The 18,731-nt window shown below is 47.6% G+C and overlaps 6 protein-coding genes across 6 annotated transcripts; 2 read left to right on the forward strand and 4 right to left on the reverse strand.

Annotated features, from left to right (window-relative positions):
• Nucleotides 1-1,450: 1,450 nt before the first annotated feature.
• On the reverse strand, nt 1,451-2,259 carry LACBIDRAFT_323162 (uncharacterized protein; the record flags this gene model as incomplete). Its single annotated transcript, XM_001876818.1, has 2 exons — nt 1,451-2,067; nt 2,124-2,259. 2 exons carry the CDS (start codon nt 2,257-2,259, stop codon nt 1,451-1,453), a joined length of 753 nt encoding a protein of 250 aa, XP_001876853.1.
• A 364-nt stretch (nt 2,260-2,623) lies between these two features.
• Nucleotides 2,624-4,527, forward strand: LACBIDRAFT_323163 (uncharacterized protein; the record flags this gene model as incomplete). Its single annotated transcript, XM_001876351.1, has 6 exons — nt 2,624-3,236; nt 3,301-3,509; nt 3,571-3,760; nt 3,819-3,887; nt 3,938-4,125; nt 4,174-4,527. The coding sequence occupies 6 exons, from the start codon at nt 2,624-2,626 to the stop codon at nt 4,525-4,527; spliced, it is 1,623 nt and encodes a 540-aa protein (XP_001876386.1).
• Nucleotides 4,528-5,999: 1,472 nt separating this feature from the next.
• On the forward strand, nt 6,000-8,493 carry LACBIDRAFT_292661 (uncharacterized protein; the record flags this gene model as incomplete). Its single annotated transcript, XM_001876352.1, has 10 exons — nt 6,000-6,206; nt 6,258-6,493; nt 6,560-6,793; nt 6,853-6,917; nt 7,013-7,267; nt 7,336-7,426; nt 7,580-7,621; nt 7,971-8,231; nt 8,302-8,327; nt 8,462-8,493. The coding sequence occupies exons 1-10, from the start codon at nt 6,114-6,116 to the stop codon at nt 8,491-8,493; spliced, it is 1,335 nt and encodes a 444-aa protein (XP_001876387.1). The 5' UTR covers nt 6,000-6,113.
• Nucleotides 8,494-9,140: 647 nt separating this feature from the next.
• LACBIDRAFT_311135 (uncharacterized protein) lies at nt 9,141-9,751 on the reverse strand (the record flags this gene model as incomplete). The annotated part of the gene is made up of 4 exons (XM_001876819.1): nt 9,141-9,215; nt 9,270-9,333; nt 9,384-9,571; nt 9,623-9,751. The coding sequence occupies 4 exons, from the start codon at nt 9,749-9,751 to the stop codon at nt 9,141-9,143; spliced, it is 456 nt and encodes a 151-aa protein (XP_001876854.1).
• A 1,860-nt stretch (nt 9,752-11,611) lies between these two features.
• Nucleotides 11,612-14,379, reverse strand: LACBIDRAFT_323166 (uncharacterized protein; the record flags this gene model as incomplete). Its single annotated transcript, XM_001876820.1, has 13 exons — nt 11,612-11,686; nt 11,744-11,804; nt 11,853-12,018; nt 12,086-12,261; nt 12,320-12,421; nt 12,457-12,589; nt 12,613-12,689; nt 12,846-12,857; nt 13,136-13,272; nt 13,383-13,404; nt 13,439-13,477; nt 13,645-14,342; nt 14,377-14,379. The coding sequence occupies 13 exons, from the start codon at nt 14,377-14,379 to the stop codon at nt 11,612-11,614; spliced, it is 1,701 nt and encodes a 566-aa protein (XP_001876855.1).
• A 776-nt stretch (nt 14,380-15,155) lies between these two features.
• Nucleotides 15,156-17,456, reverse strand: LACBIDRAFT_311137 (uncharacterized protein; the record flags this gene model as incomplete). Its single annotated transcript, XM_001876821.1, has 1 exon — nt 15,156-17,456. The coding sequence occupies one exon, from the start codon at nt 17,454-17,456 to the stop codon at nt 15,156-15,158; it is 2,301 nt and encodes a 766-aa protein (XP_001876856.1).
• Nucleotides 17,457-18,731: the final 1,275 nt, after the last annotated feature.

Genomic DNA, 18,731 nt, shown 5'->3' on the forward strand with positions numbered 1-18,731 from the left:
GAAGAAAAAATTGAGATGAAATGAAATGAAACAAAAAGTATTTCATTCTCGATGGCAATGAATGAGAATGACTTGGAATGAAACAGGTGCCGTGAATGAATGAAAATTCATTTCATTTCATTCACGGTAGTTAAGCAGGAACTTCTATGGTACATGCCAGGTTTTACATGATGTAAATGGCAGCTACTAGTGCGTCATTGGCTTCGAGCTCTCTAAGATGGTCAAACTTTTGTCGTTGTGCGTCATCCATTGTGAGCATGCGATCAGTGAGATCCTGTTGTCCTCGTTCACAGTATTTCAGAGCTTGCGACGGTGTCATGACTCTTCCAGAATACTTCACACCATTGGATGACGTGCCACAGATACAAGTTCCTTTGCGGGGCGGCATAATGGAGTGGTGCCAGTCACAAGTATGTGACACTGCTGTTGTGATTGTCACTTCGCTCATGAAATTGTCGAAATAGAGGGCCCCATGTAATACCATATCATTTGTAGATCATTCTGAGTAAATAGAAAAATGTGCAGTTCTAGAAAGATAATCAATGAACCAACTGACATTTGAATTTCCACTCAGAATAACAATATGCAATTTATTGAAGGGCTATGTATGGTTGATGTATGGCCTTTATGATTAACTCAGAACGAAACCTTGATGCCATCTTGTACATTCGGAGCACCTTTTGCATTATCTCAATCACCTACCTCACAAATTCTTTTATTTTAAGCAGGTTTTGAAGGGAGGAATGTCAGTATTCCAAAGATCTTTTTTCCCACTGTCTAGAATATATAGTGTGCAAGTTCTTCTCGTCTTCACGACGCTTCCTCAAAATACCCAGATTTTCATAACCTCCAAAAATAGCAAAAGTAAGCTTGTCCACTACAAAGTAACCTGGGCCATCTATTGGAATCATAGATTGAATGAAAAGTTAATATTAGGTTGTTGCCAGAGCTTGCCGGCTTCAGATTAAATAAAAGAGATTATTTTATAGAGTGCCGACAAATGGTCTCCTAGTCTTGAGGATAAATACCCAGCCTCGCAAAGATACATAGAGTCACATATAATTCCCGGAACATAAGTCTTCATCTTCATTCTTTTTATTTAAATCTCCCTGATTCAACGGTGAGGTGAAAAAGGAAATAGATCTCCACAAGCTCAAGCAGATCGATTTATTTATTCAAAAGCTGAAATTAGACAGCCTTGAAGGCTTGCATCAATGCCGGAATATCCGCAGCCTTGAAATTGCTTCTTTGATATGGTTCAGTAAAAGCGTCGGTCACTGTGATGTCCCAATATGGTAAGAGCGCATGTTATTTTCAACAATCAACAAGTCATCGGAAATCCATTGACTTTTCTTATACTCAAATCTCCAGCCAAGTTCAATGGGGACAAATATAATTCATGTTATGTGTTAGGAACAGAGACAATAAGCTACGACGGTCTGGACTGGTACTACTCCAAGCGCTCAATATTACCAGTCATCGACTGTGCAACAAACATTGCATCAGCATCGGCTTTCTTTGCAACCAAGCAACAAAGACCGCGGGGGTCGGTACCAAGAGCAGCAAGTGCAGACGCACTAATTTCAGATGTCAGAGGGCTGAAAGAGGAAGTGTAGACAACGAACGTGGTAGAATAGACACCAGGCACCTTCCCGCGGACAACGACATAGTAGGCTGTGATGCACAAGTTATCCATCACAGCTACAATAGCAGCCAGATGAGCCTCTGAGCCGCGAGAGGATGGTGGATCCGATGAGATGTTTGAGGAAGAAGCTGATGCTATCGGCGAGGTAGGGGTGGTAAGATTGGTAGGGAGGGGAGTCGGGGTAGACGGAGTAGTTCTCGTTACCTGACGAGACGGCGTGGACGGTACTACCACAGTAGTGGTGTTCGCCATCGTGTTGTGGTGTACTTGCCTCCTTGGGGTGTTGGGCGGCCCAGCATGTGGCCCTACTGTTTTATTGGACACAGCATATTCCCATGCAGCAATGGCCGCTGGGATATTCGAGAAGCCTTCGTAGACACTCCCAGGGAAAGACTTGACTTGTGATGCTGCCGAACTCCTAACTGATCAGAATAAGTATAAAAGAAAGACGACGTGACAAACCATTGTGTGAATACACCTGTCGTTCTGCCATAGTAAATGTTGTAGGCGACTTTCCCCTTTTTCGATGAACGGGGTGGGATGTTGCTGGTGCCGCCTTGAACACTCTGCTCGTCTTCCAAGTCAGATACATCATCTCCTATGACGTTGCCCATTTCAGGGAATGACGGGCCAGCTCTGATTTGGTCGTTGAAAGGGGCATGTCAAAAGATGGAAAAACAAAGAATAGCAGGGAGGCCTTACCGAGAAATAGCATGAGAGGGAAGAAAGTCGTAACAAAAGTTTGGAGGCGAGTCACGACTGAGGGGGAAAGGAAGGTTGGTTGGTTTTGCTGAGTTCTAAAATTGGTTTGAACTGTCATGTTCATTGTTGCTGTATGTGATGAATGTCATGTGACAATTAAGTCCACCGCTGTGTGGTGGTCTATGGTGCATTGTCGACGTGATGCACATTCTATGTTGAGCATCAAAGTCGCCCCAGATAAATTAAAATAAAATTCAATTCTATCTTGAGCTCAACATGGATCTTTGCTTGCTAATTCACTCGCCTTCTCCTACGCCTTCGAATCACGTGCCTGTTATCACCTCTCAACCTCCCCTCGTTGACATTGTCCTCCCTTCTGAGCTAGGTCCCACGGTTATTCTTCCAGGCCTTTCACCACCTGCGAATTCATCCCCACCACTCTCAGCTCTGTTCATTACACAGCCTGAGCAACCAGCCAGACCCTTGATGACAATCCCTCCAATTCCTTCGTCCTTGAACAGTGTAGCAACTCTATCATCAACCCGAGTTTTCGTTGACACAGGAGGTGCTACCTCCTTTGCAGGACGACATCCCCTGAAGGACGTACAAGAACCGAGGTTTCGAGTACGTGGATCCAAGACCGACGCAGCCAAGTTACATGAGGCCGTGAAGGTGGCAGAGAGGGCTGAAAAAGCGAGCAATTTGAGAGATGGCGTCGATGCCATTGTCAAGAGTCAAGACAGCGAGATAAAAGAACTCTCGGAACGCCTCTGCGTTACTGAGAAGACCATCCGTAACCTTGTCAATGGAGAGACCCACTACAAGAAGCGCTGTGAACCCAACACCTTCAACGCACTTGTTCATATGGCATCGAATGAGATGAATTCCGGTAATGTTGGCCTCACTCTTCCTCTTTGGCAAGCTCACTAATACTATTTATTATTTCCCCGCAGACCTTGGCCCTGGTGACCGCCACACCCTCAAAGATATCCAGGAGACAGTGAGACATGGAATGGACAATGACGCCTTCTCAAAGAGTCACATAAGCGAGGCTATGCAAATGCTCAAGGATTCCCGAGAGGTCAGGACCATGGGCTCAAGATCAAGTAACACCACAGCCTATGCTGATGCTAGAGCGATGGCCGCGTCAATAACAGACAAGGTAAGCCCTTCCTGCGTCTACAGTCTATGTGTCCTCTACTAACCCTTGATGATGTTACCAGATCATGAACTTAGGCATGCGAACGGGCGTGACGGGCATTGCCCTGTTTGCGAAAGGCCACATTCACGATGACTTCGCCGACACCATTGTGCAGTTTAATGACTCTGCAACATTTTTTCTCGACGTCTTCAACATGGAGGCCGTGGACGTGTGTAGCAAGTTTCAGCAGTGGGTCTGCAACCAGAAACAAAGTAAGCTCTGCAGATTTTCCGTGCCATGCAGCTGGTTGACTTCATACCTCCATCCCAGATTTCAAGGTGCCTGACAACCTTCAGACCGCTCAAAACGAATGTGCCACTCTGATAAAGAGGGGACTATGTAAGTACTTAAATGTGAATGCCTCCCCGAGACTAATTTAGATTCTATAGGTATGATCACCAACATACCAAACCTTGGTATGAACTACTTGAACTACCGAACCTCCATCGTACAGAAACACCATGTCCAGCTACTGGGCTGGCCTGCCGGAATCCCTTTCGTAAACCCTCATCAGCTCACCACCACCACCACTGCTAGGGAGCTTCAAAAGGCCCTTACTGTATCGACATGCAAATGGGTGACCCTGTCCAAGCAACAATGACAAGAACACGCCGCCGCACTGGAGGTTGACATTGAAGGAGGACAGTCAACCGGTAAGAAGCGCAAGCAGCGGTCGGACAAAGGAAAGAAGCGGAAGCACACCATGGCTACTAACGACAAAGAAGATCAGGAGGATGAGGAGGACGAGGACGACAACCAGGAGAATGAAAGACCGGGGCCCACCAAGAAGCACAAGTCGGCTGCAAGCACCAAGAGATCCACGGCTGCAGGCAACAAGTCCAAAGCTGCTGGGACGTCAAGGAAATCCAAGGTCACCCCCTCCGCGGCGAAGAAAGCCAGTCGCATTCTGGGGACGCTCCCGCCTGCTGCTCCAAAAAGCAACGAATTCATTGACACGGAAGAGGAGTCCGATGGCTGAAGAGCCAAGTTCTTCTGTTGTATACCTACCACCTAATTACATTGCCTTCATACCACCTCCCTTGTAGTTTACCTCGTAGTCTTTTGATACAACCGTGACTGGCATGCAAACATGATTATGTGAGGGCATGTTTGAACCCAACAAGATAGAATAAGAACATAATGACATTGAACATTGTATACTAATTTATGGTGATTTTTACGGTATTTAAAGGCAAAAGGGAAGGGGGACAGCGAGCTCGCTGTGTAAGACGACGGTGGGAGGGGAGGGACAGACGACATGATGGGAAGATTGATGATGATCCTGAAATAGATGTGATGGGCGGGAGCGGAAGGTCATGGGAAAGGTCCTGGGAATGGCATGGGAAGACACCGGCAATGAGCTGTTGTTACCAGTGAGTAGGAAGGAAATATGTCGAAGTCCCCAAGAGATATTCAACAATTAACTGGACAGAGGGAGGAAACATCAAAGTCCTCCCCTTAGACTGGGTCAATCAAGGAGTGACCTGATCTAATTAGACCCGTGATGTGGTAACTGTAGGTGGATTTCCACGAGCCAATTTTTCAAAATCGATGAAATGAGAAAATTTACCCCAAAAATATTGGCCGACCCTTAAATGGACCCCTAAAATCATGAAAAATAGCACAATTGACTTCTTTTTTAAAGCTGCATCTGATCCTGGACTTTGGTGGAATTCTGATGAGCCGTTTTTGTAGAAAAAAATGATTTTAAACTACCGAAAATGGCAATTCAGGGTCTTCCCACCCCTTTGGACCCTCAATAAACCCTGTCTCTTTGACCCCCCTCCCCTCCCCACCTTTAGCAAATTGTATATCATTGATTTCCAATCAGAATTATAATGTTTGGCAAGAGCCACTAAATTTTTCAGTCACCTCTGGCATTGGGAGCCTGCCAAGGGGGTCTCAAGAGCCGCTGAAGAGCCCTACTAAACGACAAAAATAGTCCAAAATTTTGGCCAACCCAATTTCTCGTGGGAAAAACTTCAAAGAGGTGTTTTTGGACGTATTTTCACATCCTGAGTTCGAATCTGAAGTCAGAATGTCAAAATGTTTAGTCCTTCCCAAGATATCAATTTTGTTGACTTTGGCTGTCCGCGACTGTAAGTACTTACATAGGTGCATCAACTGATGATCCTGACTCCTGAGCGCGAGCGCTGACAGCTGCTGACAGTGAGCGCTGAGCAACTCCGAGTCCCTAGTCCCTGCAACTCCGCAGTACTCGCATCACCAAGCACTGCGGGAGTGGGCTTGTATATCCATCGGATATATCCTGAATAAGTCGTGATTGACCAATCAGAATGCACCGATCACGACTTATCCAGAGAATAAACAAGCCACATCCCCGCAGTGAAGGCAGCAAATATGGCTGACCAATGCCGTAACATCCCGACGGTACATTTATAGAAAGCTATAAAAGCCTCCCAACTTTCAAGGATTTTTCCTTACCGACGTGAGCTGGTTCTCTGTCCGTCACCTACATAAATCCGTGCAGCGCACTCGCCTTTTCTCGTTTTTCTCGACAAACTATCTTGACTACCTTCCCTACCCCCTCATTCTCTCCTCACTATGCAACCGAAATTCCTCGCCCTTGTGCCCCTTGTGTCCCTCCTGGCCTCTTTCGTCGCTGCGTATCCATCCATCGACGCCGCGGCATTAATGGTACGCGCTTCCCTCTGACTAAGCCAATTTCTTTGCGCTAACTTGCCCAAGGAACGTGGTTACGATGAGGGGGAAGGCTTGATGTTCGCTCGCGAGTACGACTTTGCTGACGCCCTCGAAATGCGGGACTTTGACGAGCTCGAAATGCGGGCCTTTGATGATGAGCTTGAAACGCGTGACTTTGACGACGAGCTCGAAATGCGCGGCTTTGATGACGACCTCCTCGAGATGCGAGAGTTTGACGAACTCGACGCGCGTGACTTGGAGGACCTCTTGGAGCGTGGTCTGTACGTGTCATATCCCCTGTGTCGCGTCGCTTGAAGCGTTGTCGCTTATTGTATGGATATCCCCAGGTTCAGCAAGTCCACCCCTGAAGAGAAGAAGCAGAAAGAGGAAGAGAAGAAGAGGAAAGCATTGATAAAAGCCAGCAGGACCGAGCAGAAAACGATCGACAAAGCTAATGCGAAGTCGTCGCTCAGCATCCAGTGTATCAACTGTGGGAGCTGGGAAGGGAAGATTACGGCTAGGATCCAGAAGGCGTGGAAAAGCGACGCCAATATCAAGAAGTTTGAGAACTGTCAAGCGACGTAAGTTTTTCCGAGAAGCCTTGGTTTGATGTCGATCTGATTTGGCTTCTGTGGAATAGGACGAAGGATTATAATGGAGGCCAGATGATTACAGCTCGTTACTACAACGGCAATAACCTCCTCAGTGGAGGGACTGTCACGTATATGATTTAGCAATGACTTGCTTGAGTATGTACTTGCGAATAATTGACTTCCGTTTCTCCACTGTTTTTCCATAAGCTTTTGTCGCTCAGCCACGTGCTCCTCAATTTGGCACGTCTCTTTCTTCATCGATTACCATGCGCATCGCGACCTTCAACATCCGCTATGACTGCAAGCCTGACAACATCAGTATTCAACAGTCCCTAGATGCTTTACTCAACACAGACCCTCTCAAAGAAGTCGCATTCCAGAGCTTGAAGGGCGAACAACCATGGAGCGCCCGCCGAATCCGCGTCGCTAACCATATTCTCGACGAGGGGGCAATCCTGGCTGGTCAGCCCCTCCTTCCTTCTGTCCAAATTCACAGAAACTGAACTGCGTCTCAACAAATATTTGGATAGCTTTCCAAGAGGCTTTATTCCGCCAAGTGACCGATGTTGCTGAGCTGCTCGGGGACGGCTGGGCATGGGAGCGTAGTCATTGGCAACTACTGTAATTTAAGGTTATATTGAATTTTTTCACAGGTCGGCGTCGGTCGTGACGATGGAGTCAAAGCGGGAGAATTCTGCCCTATTTTCTATAAAACGTACATCCATCCTCGCATTTTAAATTCACTTCGCGCTTCTTGACTGATCTTTCATTCAGGTCTGAGCTCCAGTTGATCGCGAATGATAATTTCTGGCTCTCGTATGTCAGCCCGCTTTCGTCATTGGCAGGAAATAAATGAAGGCGTGATTTCAGTGAAGCTCCCTTCGAGCCATCAAGATACCCAGGCGCTGGATGTCATCGCCTTTGTACAGTAGCGCGGTTCGGGTTGGTTTCTAACCCTAGTCAAACGTTTACGCTATTCAACACACACCTCGACCATTACTCCGACAAGTCGCGCCGTGTAGCTGCGTCACTCCTGCTGACTCGAGCCCGATTTGACGCCGTAAATACTGCAGCCCCCGTTTTTATTGTGGGTGACTTCAATAGGTACTCATTCCATTTTATCCTCAATGGGCTTTGTAAAATCTACCTGAATGATCCCCAACAGCACATCTACGGGATCAGATTCAGGCGGGTATAAAATCACCACGGGCGCGTCTCCACCTCTTCCCGTCGACTCGGCGTTCGCCAAGAAATATAGCGTGAGGCAGGACCAGCTGCCTCACTTTCGTATGTTGGATTTGCGTGCGGAGACACTGCGACAGAATGTTTCTGCCAATTTCGCAACGTTCACGGGATTCAGAGGGCCAAGTGATACCTCGGACTGGTCGCGCATTGATTTTATTTTTGGAGGGAGTAATAAAGGATGGTGAGTTTTCTTTCCTTGACGGCTGGACGTCGGGGATGAGGTTTATTTTCTTACGGCCCGGGCTTTGTAGGACCTCTAATTCTTATGTGGTTCAAAGTGTGTTGTCGGATGACGGGATGCTGGCTAGCGATCACCGCCCAGTTTTTGCGGATATCACTTTCCTGCCAGCGCCTTGATGAGAAGGCGGGGAGCGGTGTTTGGTATGTCTTTTATTTTTGTACCTATCGCAGGTCATTCTAACGAGAATCAAGGCGAAACTTAGACGTTCATTGTCTGACACTATTGAACTCAGGCTGTTTGTGAATTGAGGATGAGTGTTACGTGCGCCAACAGAATGAATACACGCAGGTCAGTTTTTGAGGAAGAAGAAAGGGTTGAACACGGTTTCGAGGAAGCGGAAATAACAGAGTGAGGAAATGATTTCAAGAATTGCAGACCTTGTCGCAGAAGGCAAGTAAGGGACGTGTCTGATATTTATTCAAGAACGCAGAGGTTGAAAAGGTGAAATGGGCTGTCGCGCGGTGGAAATAAGTACGCACGGACAGGCTAGCCCTGTTCAAATCCGGTTGGCCGGTCCAGAATAGTGTTTGTGACTCCAGAGAGGAGGGGGGTTTTGGCGCACTTCCAAATGCCAAACCGGATTATGATACGTCCGAGAGATAAATTTGGATCTCTGCGCATGCATAGGTCGGGCTAGGTACCTCCCAATCTCCTGATGTTCGACACGGCTACCTAAAGTCTGTATAGCCCTCACAGATTTCAAGAATATCCACATAAATAGATGTACAATACACAGTTGTGACATATATCAGTTGACGGAAGTTAACATCATAATACAGCCTACAGTCGCAACATCAAACATAATTTGATTCCCTGAAGCTCTTCCTATATATCTGAAAATCTCTACCCTTAATAATGATGAGGCGGTTGGATTTGCCAGTACGGTACATTCGGGTCACCAATGGGCAACGCCTGAATAACGACCTAAAAGCACGAGGATTCAGCCAAAGCGGAAAATAACAGAGAATGGACGCGTACTTGGGACTCGTTGTTAGCGGAAACGTAATAGTCAACGCCGACAGCCTTGGTGACTGGTCGAATGCTTAAAATATGATAAGGAGGCATGCAGAAACAATTGAATATAATACATACGTGTAGGAAAAAGGACGACCATTTTCCAGGGGGGTGATATGCCATTCCGCAATGCGCTCTCTAGAAGTATCGATGGGGCCCTTGGGGACAACGGAATCGTCCTTCAAGCTCCAGCCTTCACGCGCCACAAACGTATCGATATAAATATTGTATACATCTTGCTTGCCTTCTACGGCATATATATTCCACTAGCGGCAGAAGCGTATCAGAAACGTCGAGGAGAAACGCAAAGTACTAACAATTTGCCGCTCAGCAGTCGAAGTGGTTTTCTGAGTAATTGTAACGATCTCGTTGAGGCCGTTGTCGGTGGCATAGTATTCGACAATGGGACTTGCTTTCAGAGTGTACTGTCCATCAGAGATAGTCATGGCTGTAAATGTTTAACAAAGTGTTCGGGTTTAAAATGGAGGAAGTGATGATCCTAAGATTCGAAGCTATCTGGCTTTTATGTTTCCTTGAATGGAGGAGGGAATCTTTTCGTGCACCGTTGTGGCATGTCAAGTCGGAATTTGACATCTCCGAGTGATAAATTTGGAACAAAGACAAGCCCAGCGCTCGCGTTACTCCACAACCCAACGTTCGTAGAAGTAGATATGAGTCGTCACATGGACCAAAACTTACGTGCTAGCTGACATGGAATGCTGACGGATAACCTGATAATCGCGGAATTTGACGAATGGCGTTTGAGGTGGTATGAAGTTCCATGCCTTTCCGGAAGAAGATCGACAGTGACTCGACAATGGAAAGCGAGAGTCCGTTATTTAGAGGTAAAGGACTCTCCGAGTGCACTTGTGGGGGAGTACCAGGATGTGAACTTCTTGCACTGCAATGATAACGTAGACGCCAGGTCTCGATCATTACGTCCGGCGAGCTGGTTGAAAATGATCGTCATACCGGTCACAAGGTCAAGTGGTAGCGTTCTCCAGGATTTTGGTTCCCGATTCAGCGCTACGAATCGGACTGCGATGGAATCACCTGAGAGCTTGTGGAAGTTTGTGGAATAGAGGTTGTTGTTGTACCTTATTTTGACGCATGCAATTATAGTCGGCAAGTCCTACGGTCAGCCTACAGTTGTTTAATCGTTCAATCGTTCAAAATAATCTTCAAGATTGGACAAAGATCGGAGGTGTTGTTTTTGAAAAAAAAGAACATGCGGACAATATTTACTGAACTCACGAAAGAACAGTCGAAACGCGGAAGCTGTAAGGCTGTATTAGATAATACAGCTGTCTACACTACCTTATATATGCACCGGTAGGTGAAAGAGTAATCTTTCACTTATACGACCTTTTGGTGTAGTGGTTGCATTGCGGTGCATATGGCCATCTTACATTAAGTGAAAGATTACGGCTTGTCAGCAGGTTGGCGGTTCAAACCGAGCGGGTGGCAACATTACATTGCCAGCAGGTTAACCTCACCAACTGTAGTCGTAAGTGACAAGTTGCAGGGTGTGATCCCCTGGGGTCACCTATATGGTAACTCCCCACAACAACTAGATATCGGAAGGTCCCGGTTGATGTTATAGAGTGGGGGAGGGTGTAAGGCTGTATTAGATAATACAGCTGTCTACACTACCTTATATATGCACCGGTAGGTGAAAGAGTAATCTTTCACTTATACGACCTTTTGGTGTAGTGGTTGCATTGCGGTGCATATGGCCATCTTACAGAAGCCTGGCGACCGTGACATCGACGTTGCATCGACGAGGAAATTATATATAGTTTATAGTTCTTCTCGCCATATCAACTGGATATATCGTTCTGGAAACAGTTATAGGAGGTTGTCACATTGACTCACAAAGGCGGAGTGCCCTTGTGTATCTATTTTTCAATTCTATATCCAAAAGAAAATTCACGGCTGGAGATAGTACTGAAGAAGCAGTGAAGAAAGCCTAGGCTTCGAAAATACGCCTGATCACATTTTATTCAAATGTGATCAAGGAGTCGGTCGGGTTGTCACATGAAAAACGGAAGGCTGAAGAGCGGTTGCCTGGGGGGGATCCGACGGAATTCTGGGTCTTTCAAGTTCGACACCAGTGACACCACTGGAAGTCACGTCTGCATAGCCTTCATAATTTTCGATAATATCCACTCGCCCAGACGTATCATACAGAGTTTTAACATTGACATAGATCAATTGACGAAAGTTAAATACAATATAGCCCATAAGAGTCGCAACATGAGTCATAATTTCGGTCCCTGGAGCTCTTGCTATTCGTCTGAAAATCTCTACACAATCGGAGGCGGTTGAATTTGCCAGTACGGTACCTCCTTGTCAGTTAGGGGCAATGCCTTGATAACGACCTAAAGACACCAGAGGAGTCAGACAATGCGGAGGATAACAGAGCATGAACCGCATACTTGGCCCTCGTTAGTAGCAGCATAATAGGCGGCGCCAACGGCCTTGGTAACTGCTCGAATGCTGGAAATACTTTGAGGTGACATGCAGAAACAATTCAATGACACATACGTGTGGGCAAAAGGACGGCCATTTTCCAGAGATTCGATATGCCATTCGGCAATGTGTTCTCCAGAAATGATGGGGCCTTGGGGGACGCTGGAATCGTCCTTCAAAGCCCAACCTGCACGCCCTGCAAACGTGTGGACGGAGATATGGTATACACCTTGCTTGCCTTCTACGGCACGGATATTCCACTAGTGGCCGGAACGTATCAGAAAACGTCGAGGAGATGCACAAAGTACTTGCAATTTGCCTCTCAACGGTCGACGGGTTTCTCTCGGCGACAGTAACAATTTCGTTGCGGCCGTTGTCGGTGGCATACACTTGGGCAAAGGGAATTGCTCTCAAATTGTACAGTCCATTGGGGAGAGACATCGTTGCAAATGGTTTAGCAAGGCGAGGGTGTGATGATCCCAACCTTAAAAACAGCTAGCTTTTATGCTTTTCAGAGAAGAGGAGGGAACCTTTTCGCGCACGGTTGCATGCCAAGCCGGAATATGATATCTCCGAGTGATAAATTTGGAACGAAGATAAGCGCAGCGCCCGCATTACTCCACAAATCAGCCTGGAAGTAGATACTGGAGTACAATTCGTCACATGAACCAAGACTTACGTACTAGCTGGCGTGGACTGCCGACAGATAAACTGAATTTGACGAATGGCGTATGAGCTTGGGTTGAATTGACTCGACGCTGGCGAGCGAGACCTCATCAAAACGAGACAAATAGCTTTCTTGTGTGCAAGTGCTGCGGAATACCAGGATGTTAACTTCTTGCACGTAGACGCCAGGTCTTGATCGCTAGTGGGCGCAAGTTGGTTGAGTGATGATTGAACTGATCGTCATACCTGGAAAAATTGGTCACAAGGTCTAGTGGAGCGTCATGCGAAGATAAAAATAATCCAGCGCTACGAATACGATGGGACCATTCACCGAATCACCTGAGAGCTCGTGGATGTTTGTGGAATGAAGGTGTTGTACTTTATTTTGACGCACGAACTTACATGATCTCCAGTCTTCAAGCAGGCTTCAAGCTTCAAGTTTGATCCCACAGTTGTTCAATCTTTGAAATCAGGCCTATTTTCAAGATTGGACATGTTGCTTTCGAAGAAAAATACAGGCGGAAAACTTTACTGAGGGCTTTGAGCGAAAGCACAGTCACAGTCGAAACATGAAAGCCTGATTAATTACAAGACGATTCGGAAAGTCTCGTCGTCCCCGAAGTGGACAAGGCGAGTCGCCCGGATGTCCACTCGATAGATAGATACCTTCAATCTTTCGTACTTACACCTACAAATCCATCAGCACTGGAAGGTCTTGTTTCGAGCACATTTTCATAATTCCGATCCTGTATCCCTCACTTGAGATCTGCTGTGAAACCTCAGTGCGTGCGGGGACTTCGTGCGATGGAGTCTCGTAGTACCGTAGTAGCTTGTCATAGTGTAGTGTCGATGAATAGAAGTAATTGGAGAGAACGCGACTGTTGAGGTCGCGCTCGTCTCCTAGGGTTGCCTAGAAGTCCTAGGCAGACCCTCGTTAACCCAGAGGACGGGCTCTCGTATCCTGTGGAGGAGGGAGCATTGTACAGGGCGCTCACCCTTTGGTCTTACCAGCAGTGGACATAGGACGCTGATCACTGAGCTTGGTAGCAAGATAGTGATGGTTTATGTCTAAGTGTGCTAATGCCAATACAAACAGATATAAGTCAAGTATTAGTAAGCGGGGCTGCGCGTATCCTCAACTCCGTATTACAGTGCCCCCCTGCGCGCAGACTCGAATTATCCAGACTTGAATGACTCCTACCGTCGCCGATCCCTCCTCTTGCCCTTTCCTGCCGGTTTCTTGCCTTCCTCGATCCTTCGCTGGTCCTCCTCATGCTGCTTCCTGCCTGATCTACGACTCCTTCGTGCACGACTAGTGGGTGTGGGCCTATCCTCCTCTGGAAAATCGTCTTCCCCGTCTTCCAAGTTCACAGCCAGCCGTTGTTGCAGTGGTACTGGCGGAATGCTTTGTAGAGGCCCGGAAGAGGACCCTTGAACGAATTCCATAGGTGGCCCTTGAATTCGCTGCATTAAGGAAGCGGCAGGTGGTTGTAAATGCTCAACTAAAGGCGTTGGATCCCGTAATCGTTGCGCTAAGGGAACTGGTTCGATGCGAAGCGAGTCTACCGCGGATGGCGATCGGAGACGACCTAATAATGATGGCGCTATCGGTGCAGAAGGATGCTGAGACGAGTTCCCTTCTCCAGTCGACGTTGAAGGACGACCACAAGAGGCGCAATTATGACAGGAGGCGCAGTTGTGTTGCGGCATCATAGGAAATCCCAGAGGGGGCCAACCCGATAGTGAAGCATGCTCTGAGGGATAGTAACCAGGGTAATGAACGGACCACGGCGGAGGGGCTGATGGGTTCATACCCCAAGGCATATAACCAGGAGGGGGGCCCCACGGTGTCGGGTTTAAACCAGCGGAGAACGTGTTGGGAGCTGACCACACTAGTAGCTGCCATTTACATCATGTAAAACCTGGCATGTACCATAGAAGTTCCTGCTTAGCTACCGTGAATGAAATGAAATGAATTTTCATTCATTCATGGCAACTGTTTCATTCCAAGTCATTCTAATCTATTGCCATGGAGAATGAAATACTTTTTGTTTCATTTCATTTCATTTCAATTTTTTCTTCATTTCTACTGACAAGAATGAAATTTATTCTGTTTCATTCATTCCTGGCGACTGTTTCATTTTTTTAATTTCATTCCACCATGGCAACTGTTTCATTTTTTGCTTTATTCTTCTGTTTCATTCATTCCTGGCAACTGTTTCATTTTTTTTTTTCATTCATTGCCATGGAATTTTCATTTCATTCTTTCCAGGCAGTTATTTCATTTTTGTTTCATTCTTTCAGGCAACAATTTCGATGTTTTAATACACATCTAAATAAGGAAATAATATACAATTATGCCTGATATGTGTTGTGCCCTACTGCAGTGGTGTGGGAGGCCATATGGGGGTATTTTTGCATTTGAGGCTCAAATACACAACAAGATAGGCATGCTGTTGCCAAATAAGGCACTTAAATATTCTGTATCAATTACATAATCATTTTCCCAGCTCTAACAATGAAATAGGCACCTGAGAAGAATGAAGCAAGGAATGAAACAGTTGCCATGGTGGAATGAAATAAAAAAATGAAACAGTCGCCAGGAATGAATGAAACAGAATAAATTATCTAGAATGAAACAGGTGCCGTGAATGAATGAAAATTCATTTCATTTCATTCACGGTAGCTAAGCAGGAACTTCTATGGTACAGCTCAGGAGTACATGATGTAAGTGGTAGCTACCAGTCCTGACCAAGGGTTTGCGTTAGGCAACTGCACCCAAGGGCTGGAAGGGTTATTGCTTGTAGACCAAGCGTTAGGAGTGGGCGTCGGCGGTTGGAAGCGGGGACGGTTGCTTTCCCGAACATTGTGGGATGGTCGAGGACGGTAAGAATCTCCTCTCCTTCGGGGAGGAGTTGGAGAGCGAGATAACGGACGCGCATGCTTACGACCGCCACGTCGAGAAGGGCTCCAGCGAGGGGCACCAGGTGCGGGCGCACTCGTTGAGGGTTCGAAGGCGGCTCGATGTCTTGGGGAGGGAGTTGGCGAAGGCTGTTTGGGAACGGATACAGTAGGGGGTGGGACTGTCGGTGACTTAGGAAGGCTCCGAAGAGGAGAGGGCACGTCTCCCAGGTCCACAGTACCCATCTCTACGTCTTCAGCAGCCTCGGATGGTATGTGCGGTCCCATTGGCTCGTCAAGGTCTGTGCCCCAATCTACTTCCGGGGGGGATCCCAACAAGGAGTCCACGGGAGAAACAGGGCGCTCGCTATCTGGAACGCCCCCAATCTCCGGGGAGTCGAGAGGATTGAAGAGCAAAGGGAGAGGCGGTGGCGCTGGATTACCAGGGCTGGGTGGTGGTGATGGTTGAGTAGACGCGCCAGTCCTGAATTCGTCCTTGAAAGGAAGATCCTCCGCATGAGGACGCCTTGCTTGCATGCCCACATCCCCAGGAGTTGGGTCCTTAGTCAAGTACAGCCATGACGACGCTTTGGCGGGTCGCGGTGTCTTATTCTGGGGTACTTCTGCGAAATGTAAGTGTCGCGGACAAGGGAGTCCGAATATTTCGGTCTTCGAGATGGCTCCAGGAAGTATCGGTGCATCGCTCAATAGGATGATTTCCCGATTACGAGATCGGTCAAAGTATGAGACACCGTGGAAGTCAGCGTAAGAACGTCCCACTCTTGTCACAAATAATTCACCCTCCACATTTTTCTCCACCCATTTCTCCCATTTGCCTTTCAGAGGACTCATGACTGGAGGGGGTCGAATCCAAGCTACACGACGAGGGTCCACTTCTACCATATCGAGAGGATCAGCTCCATAGCTAGAGAAGTCCAGCCCTAGTAAGGGGGAAGTACTTGATGCGTGCTGGGTAGGAGGGGTCGGATTAGGAATCACCGCATAGGCAATGGGAGCAGGGCCTCCTCTCGACCATTCTTTATGGAACAGGGAGAAGGAGGCATATAACGCCTCGGGCGGATCAGACGGCTCTTCGTTCCCGATGTTGTCGTCGTTGTCCGATTCGGTGATTATTACCCGTTGCCTACGTAGAAAGGTTTCGATGCGATTGTGGGGGGAGCTTAGATTCTCAATGGGAGTGTTCCGAACGAACGAAGTGTGTTTTGGTCCGCGTCCCGCGTCTAACAGGCGATCCAACTTGTCTCCCATTAACTTATGTACGATGAAGCAAGGGATACGGTGCGCCAGAAGCCAATCAATTTCTTCCTCCTCTTGGCCGTTGATCCAACAACCCATGTACGACTCATCAGCCATTTCGGGGAGACGATTCGTCGATCGAGACCAAGAAGTGGTAGTCTGCTGCCGCTCCACCCAATCTATCCACGCAGCCTTCAATTTGAATTTCCGCTGTAGCAGGGTCACGTCGTCTAGAGCTTTGTCGAAGGATCGTATGGAGCGGAGGTCGCTGATATCGTCTGGCCTGAGGTTAGGATTGTAGAACTTCCATACATCCTCCAAGGTGATTGAAGGGTCACGACGACTGTTGGCTCTAAGATTCTCGATGCGTGCTTCTAAGCGGGAGTTTCGCTGTTGCAGTTCTCGAATGTAGTTGGTGTGGATAGAACTACGCGAGTCCGTAACATCTAAGATGCAGGCGAACTCAGGGCATTCCGATAGCGATGTGGGCACGCGTTTAATATGGGGAGCCCAACTTGGGTGGCCAGTCGCAAACTGAGGCGACACGCACGCGTCAAACCTTCCCAAATGCCCATCGCTTCGCCGGTCAGAACGACGGCTAGCTATGTCGACGCTGAAATGGTCCTCCAACAAGCCGGGTAAGAATGGAAGCTGCTGTGCGTTAGGAGACCACAGTTCCCAAACTTCTTCCCCTAGCTGTACGATCCGATGTGATTGGATTTCAAACTTAGGTAACTTCGCAATCATTCTGGAGTCAACGCATGGCCTAGCAAGGTAGCTGGTTGCGCTGGACCTCCTGGTAGAAGTGACACGCGAATCTGGAGTGGGGCGGTAATTTGAAGCGTAAGAATGCATAGCAATAAAGTAAAGGGATTTAGAGATTGAAAGAATAAAGGAGTGTAAGGATAGTTTCAACGCAGAACAAGCCGCGCGATGGTTACAGAGTGTAAGGATAGTTTCAACGCAGAGCAAGCCGCGCGAAGGGTACAGAAATTAGTTCAACACAGTGAAGCCGCGCGATATTAAAAGATGATGGAAGTAAAGAAGAAGGACGGCGGTGGTTGCAAATCGTTATCCATCAATCAATCACCAAACTAGCGCAAACAGGAATGGGTGGCGGGGTGATATCATCGAGCTTTACAGATTATGGGCTCGTATGTACGCTCTCGTAAGCTCTGGAGCATTGCGGAGGTCGTACTCTGAGACCCATGTGTCGTCTACTGGCTCGTGGCCTTTCCAATGAACTAGGTACATCCGTCGATTGCCCCGTTTTTGCGTAGTTAAACGATGACCAACGATTGACTCGACTTCGTACTCTGGATGTGAGATTAATTCCCTAGTACTAGGCAGGGTCTCCCTTCCTTCGAATCGATCCGGCGAAGAATGGTACTTCTTGAGATGCTCAATGTTGAATACGGGGTGCATCGGATAGTTAGGTGGGAGCTTCAATCGGTAAACTTGAGGATTTATCTGTTCTAGGACCTCAAAGGGTCCAATCGTCCTCTGGACTAGCTTCCGACCTGTACCCTTGACATCTACGAGCTTGAGCGTATGCGGATTGATTAAGACTAAGTCTCCCTTCTGAAGTGTGTCCACGGGGCGTCGGCCCTTGTTATAAGCTGCCGCTTGTCTTTCCTGCGCTAGTACAAGCGCATCTCTGGCTGAAGCGCGGTGGAATTCTAATTCGCCTATGAACTCTTCCGCAGATTGACTAGCCACGAACGGTCTTGAAACCGGGTCTCCTTCGGGGGTAATTCCAACTGTGGAAGTCCGAGGTTTATAGCCCATTAGTAAGAATTGAGGAGAGTAACCCGTGGATGAGTGCACAGAACTGTTGTAGGAGTAATTTAATACACTGAGCCATTTGGCCCAAGACGTGCGATCCGAAGCAACGTACGCCCTCAGCATCTGCTCTATCGTGGCATTAAGGATTTCAGTCTGCCCATCCGTCTGGGGATGATGCGACGACGACAGAGCCATGACACTGCCGTAATTCGCTACTACGGATTTCCAAAACGCAGTGGACCAACGCTTATCGCGGTCGGCTATGATGCGCTCAGGTAAACCATAGACATTGGCTACTCTTTCCGCAAATAGATCTGCAAACTGCTCTTGGCTCATAGTTTCGTG

This window comes from Laccaria bicolor, genomic scaffold, assembly GCF_000143565.1.
Source record: "Laccaria bicolor S238N-H82 LACBIscaffold_4 genomic scaffold, whole genome shotgun sequence".
NCBI classification, from domain to species: domain Eukaryota; kingdom Fungi; phylum Basidiomycota; class Agaricomycetes; order Agaricales; family Hydnangiaceae; genus Laccaria; species Laccaria bicolor.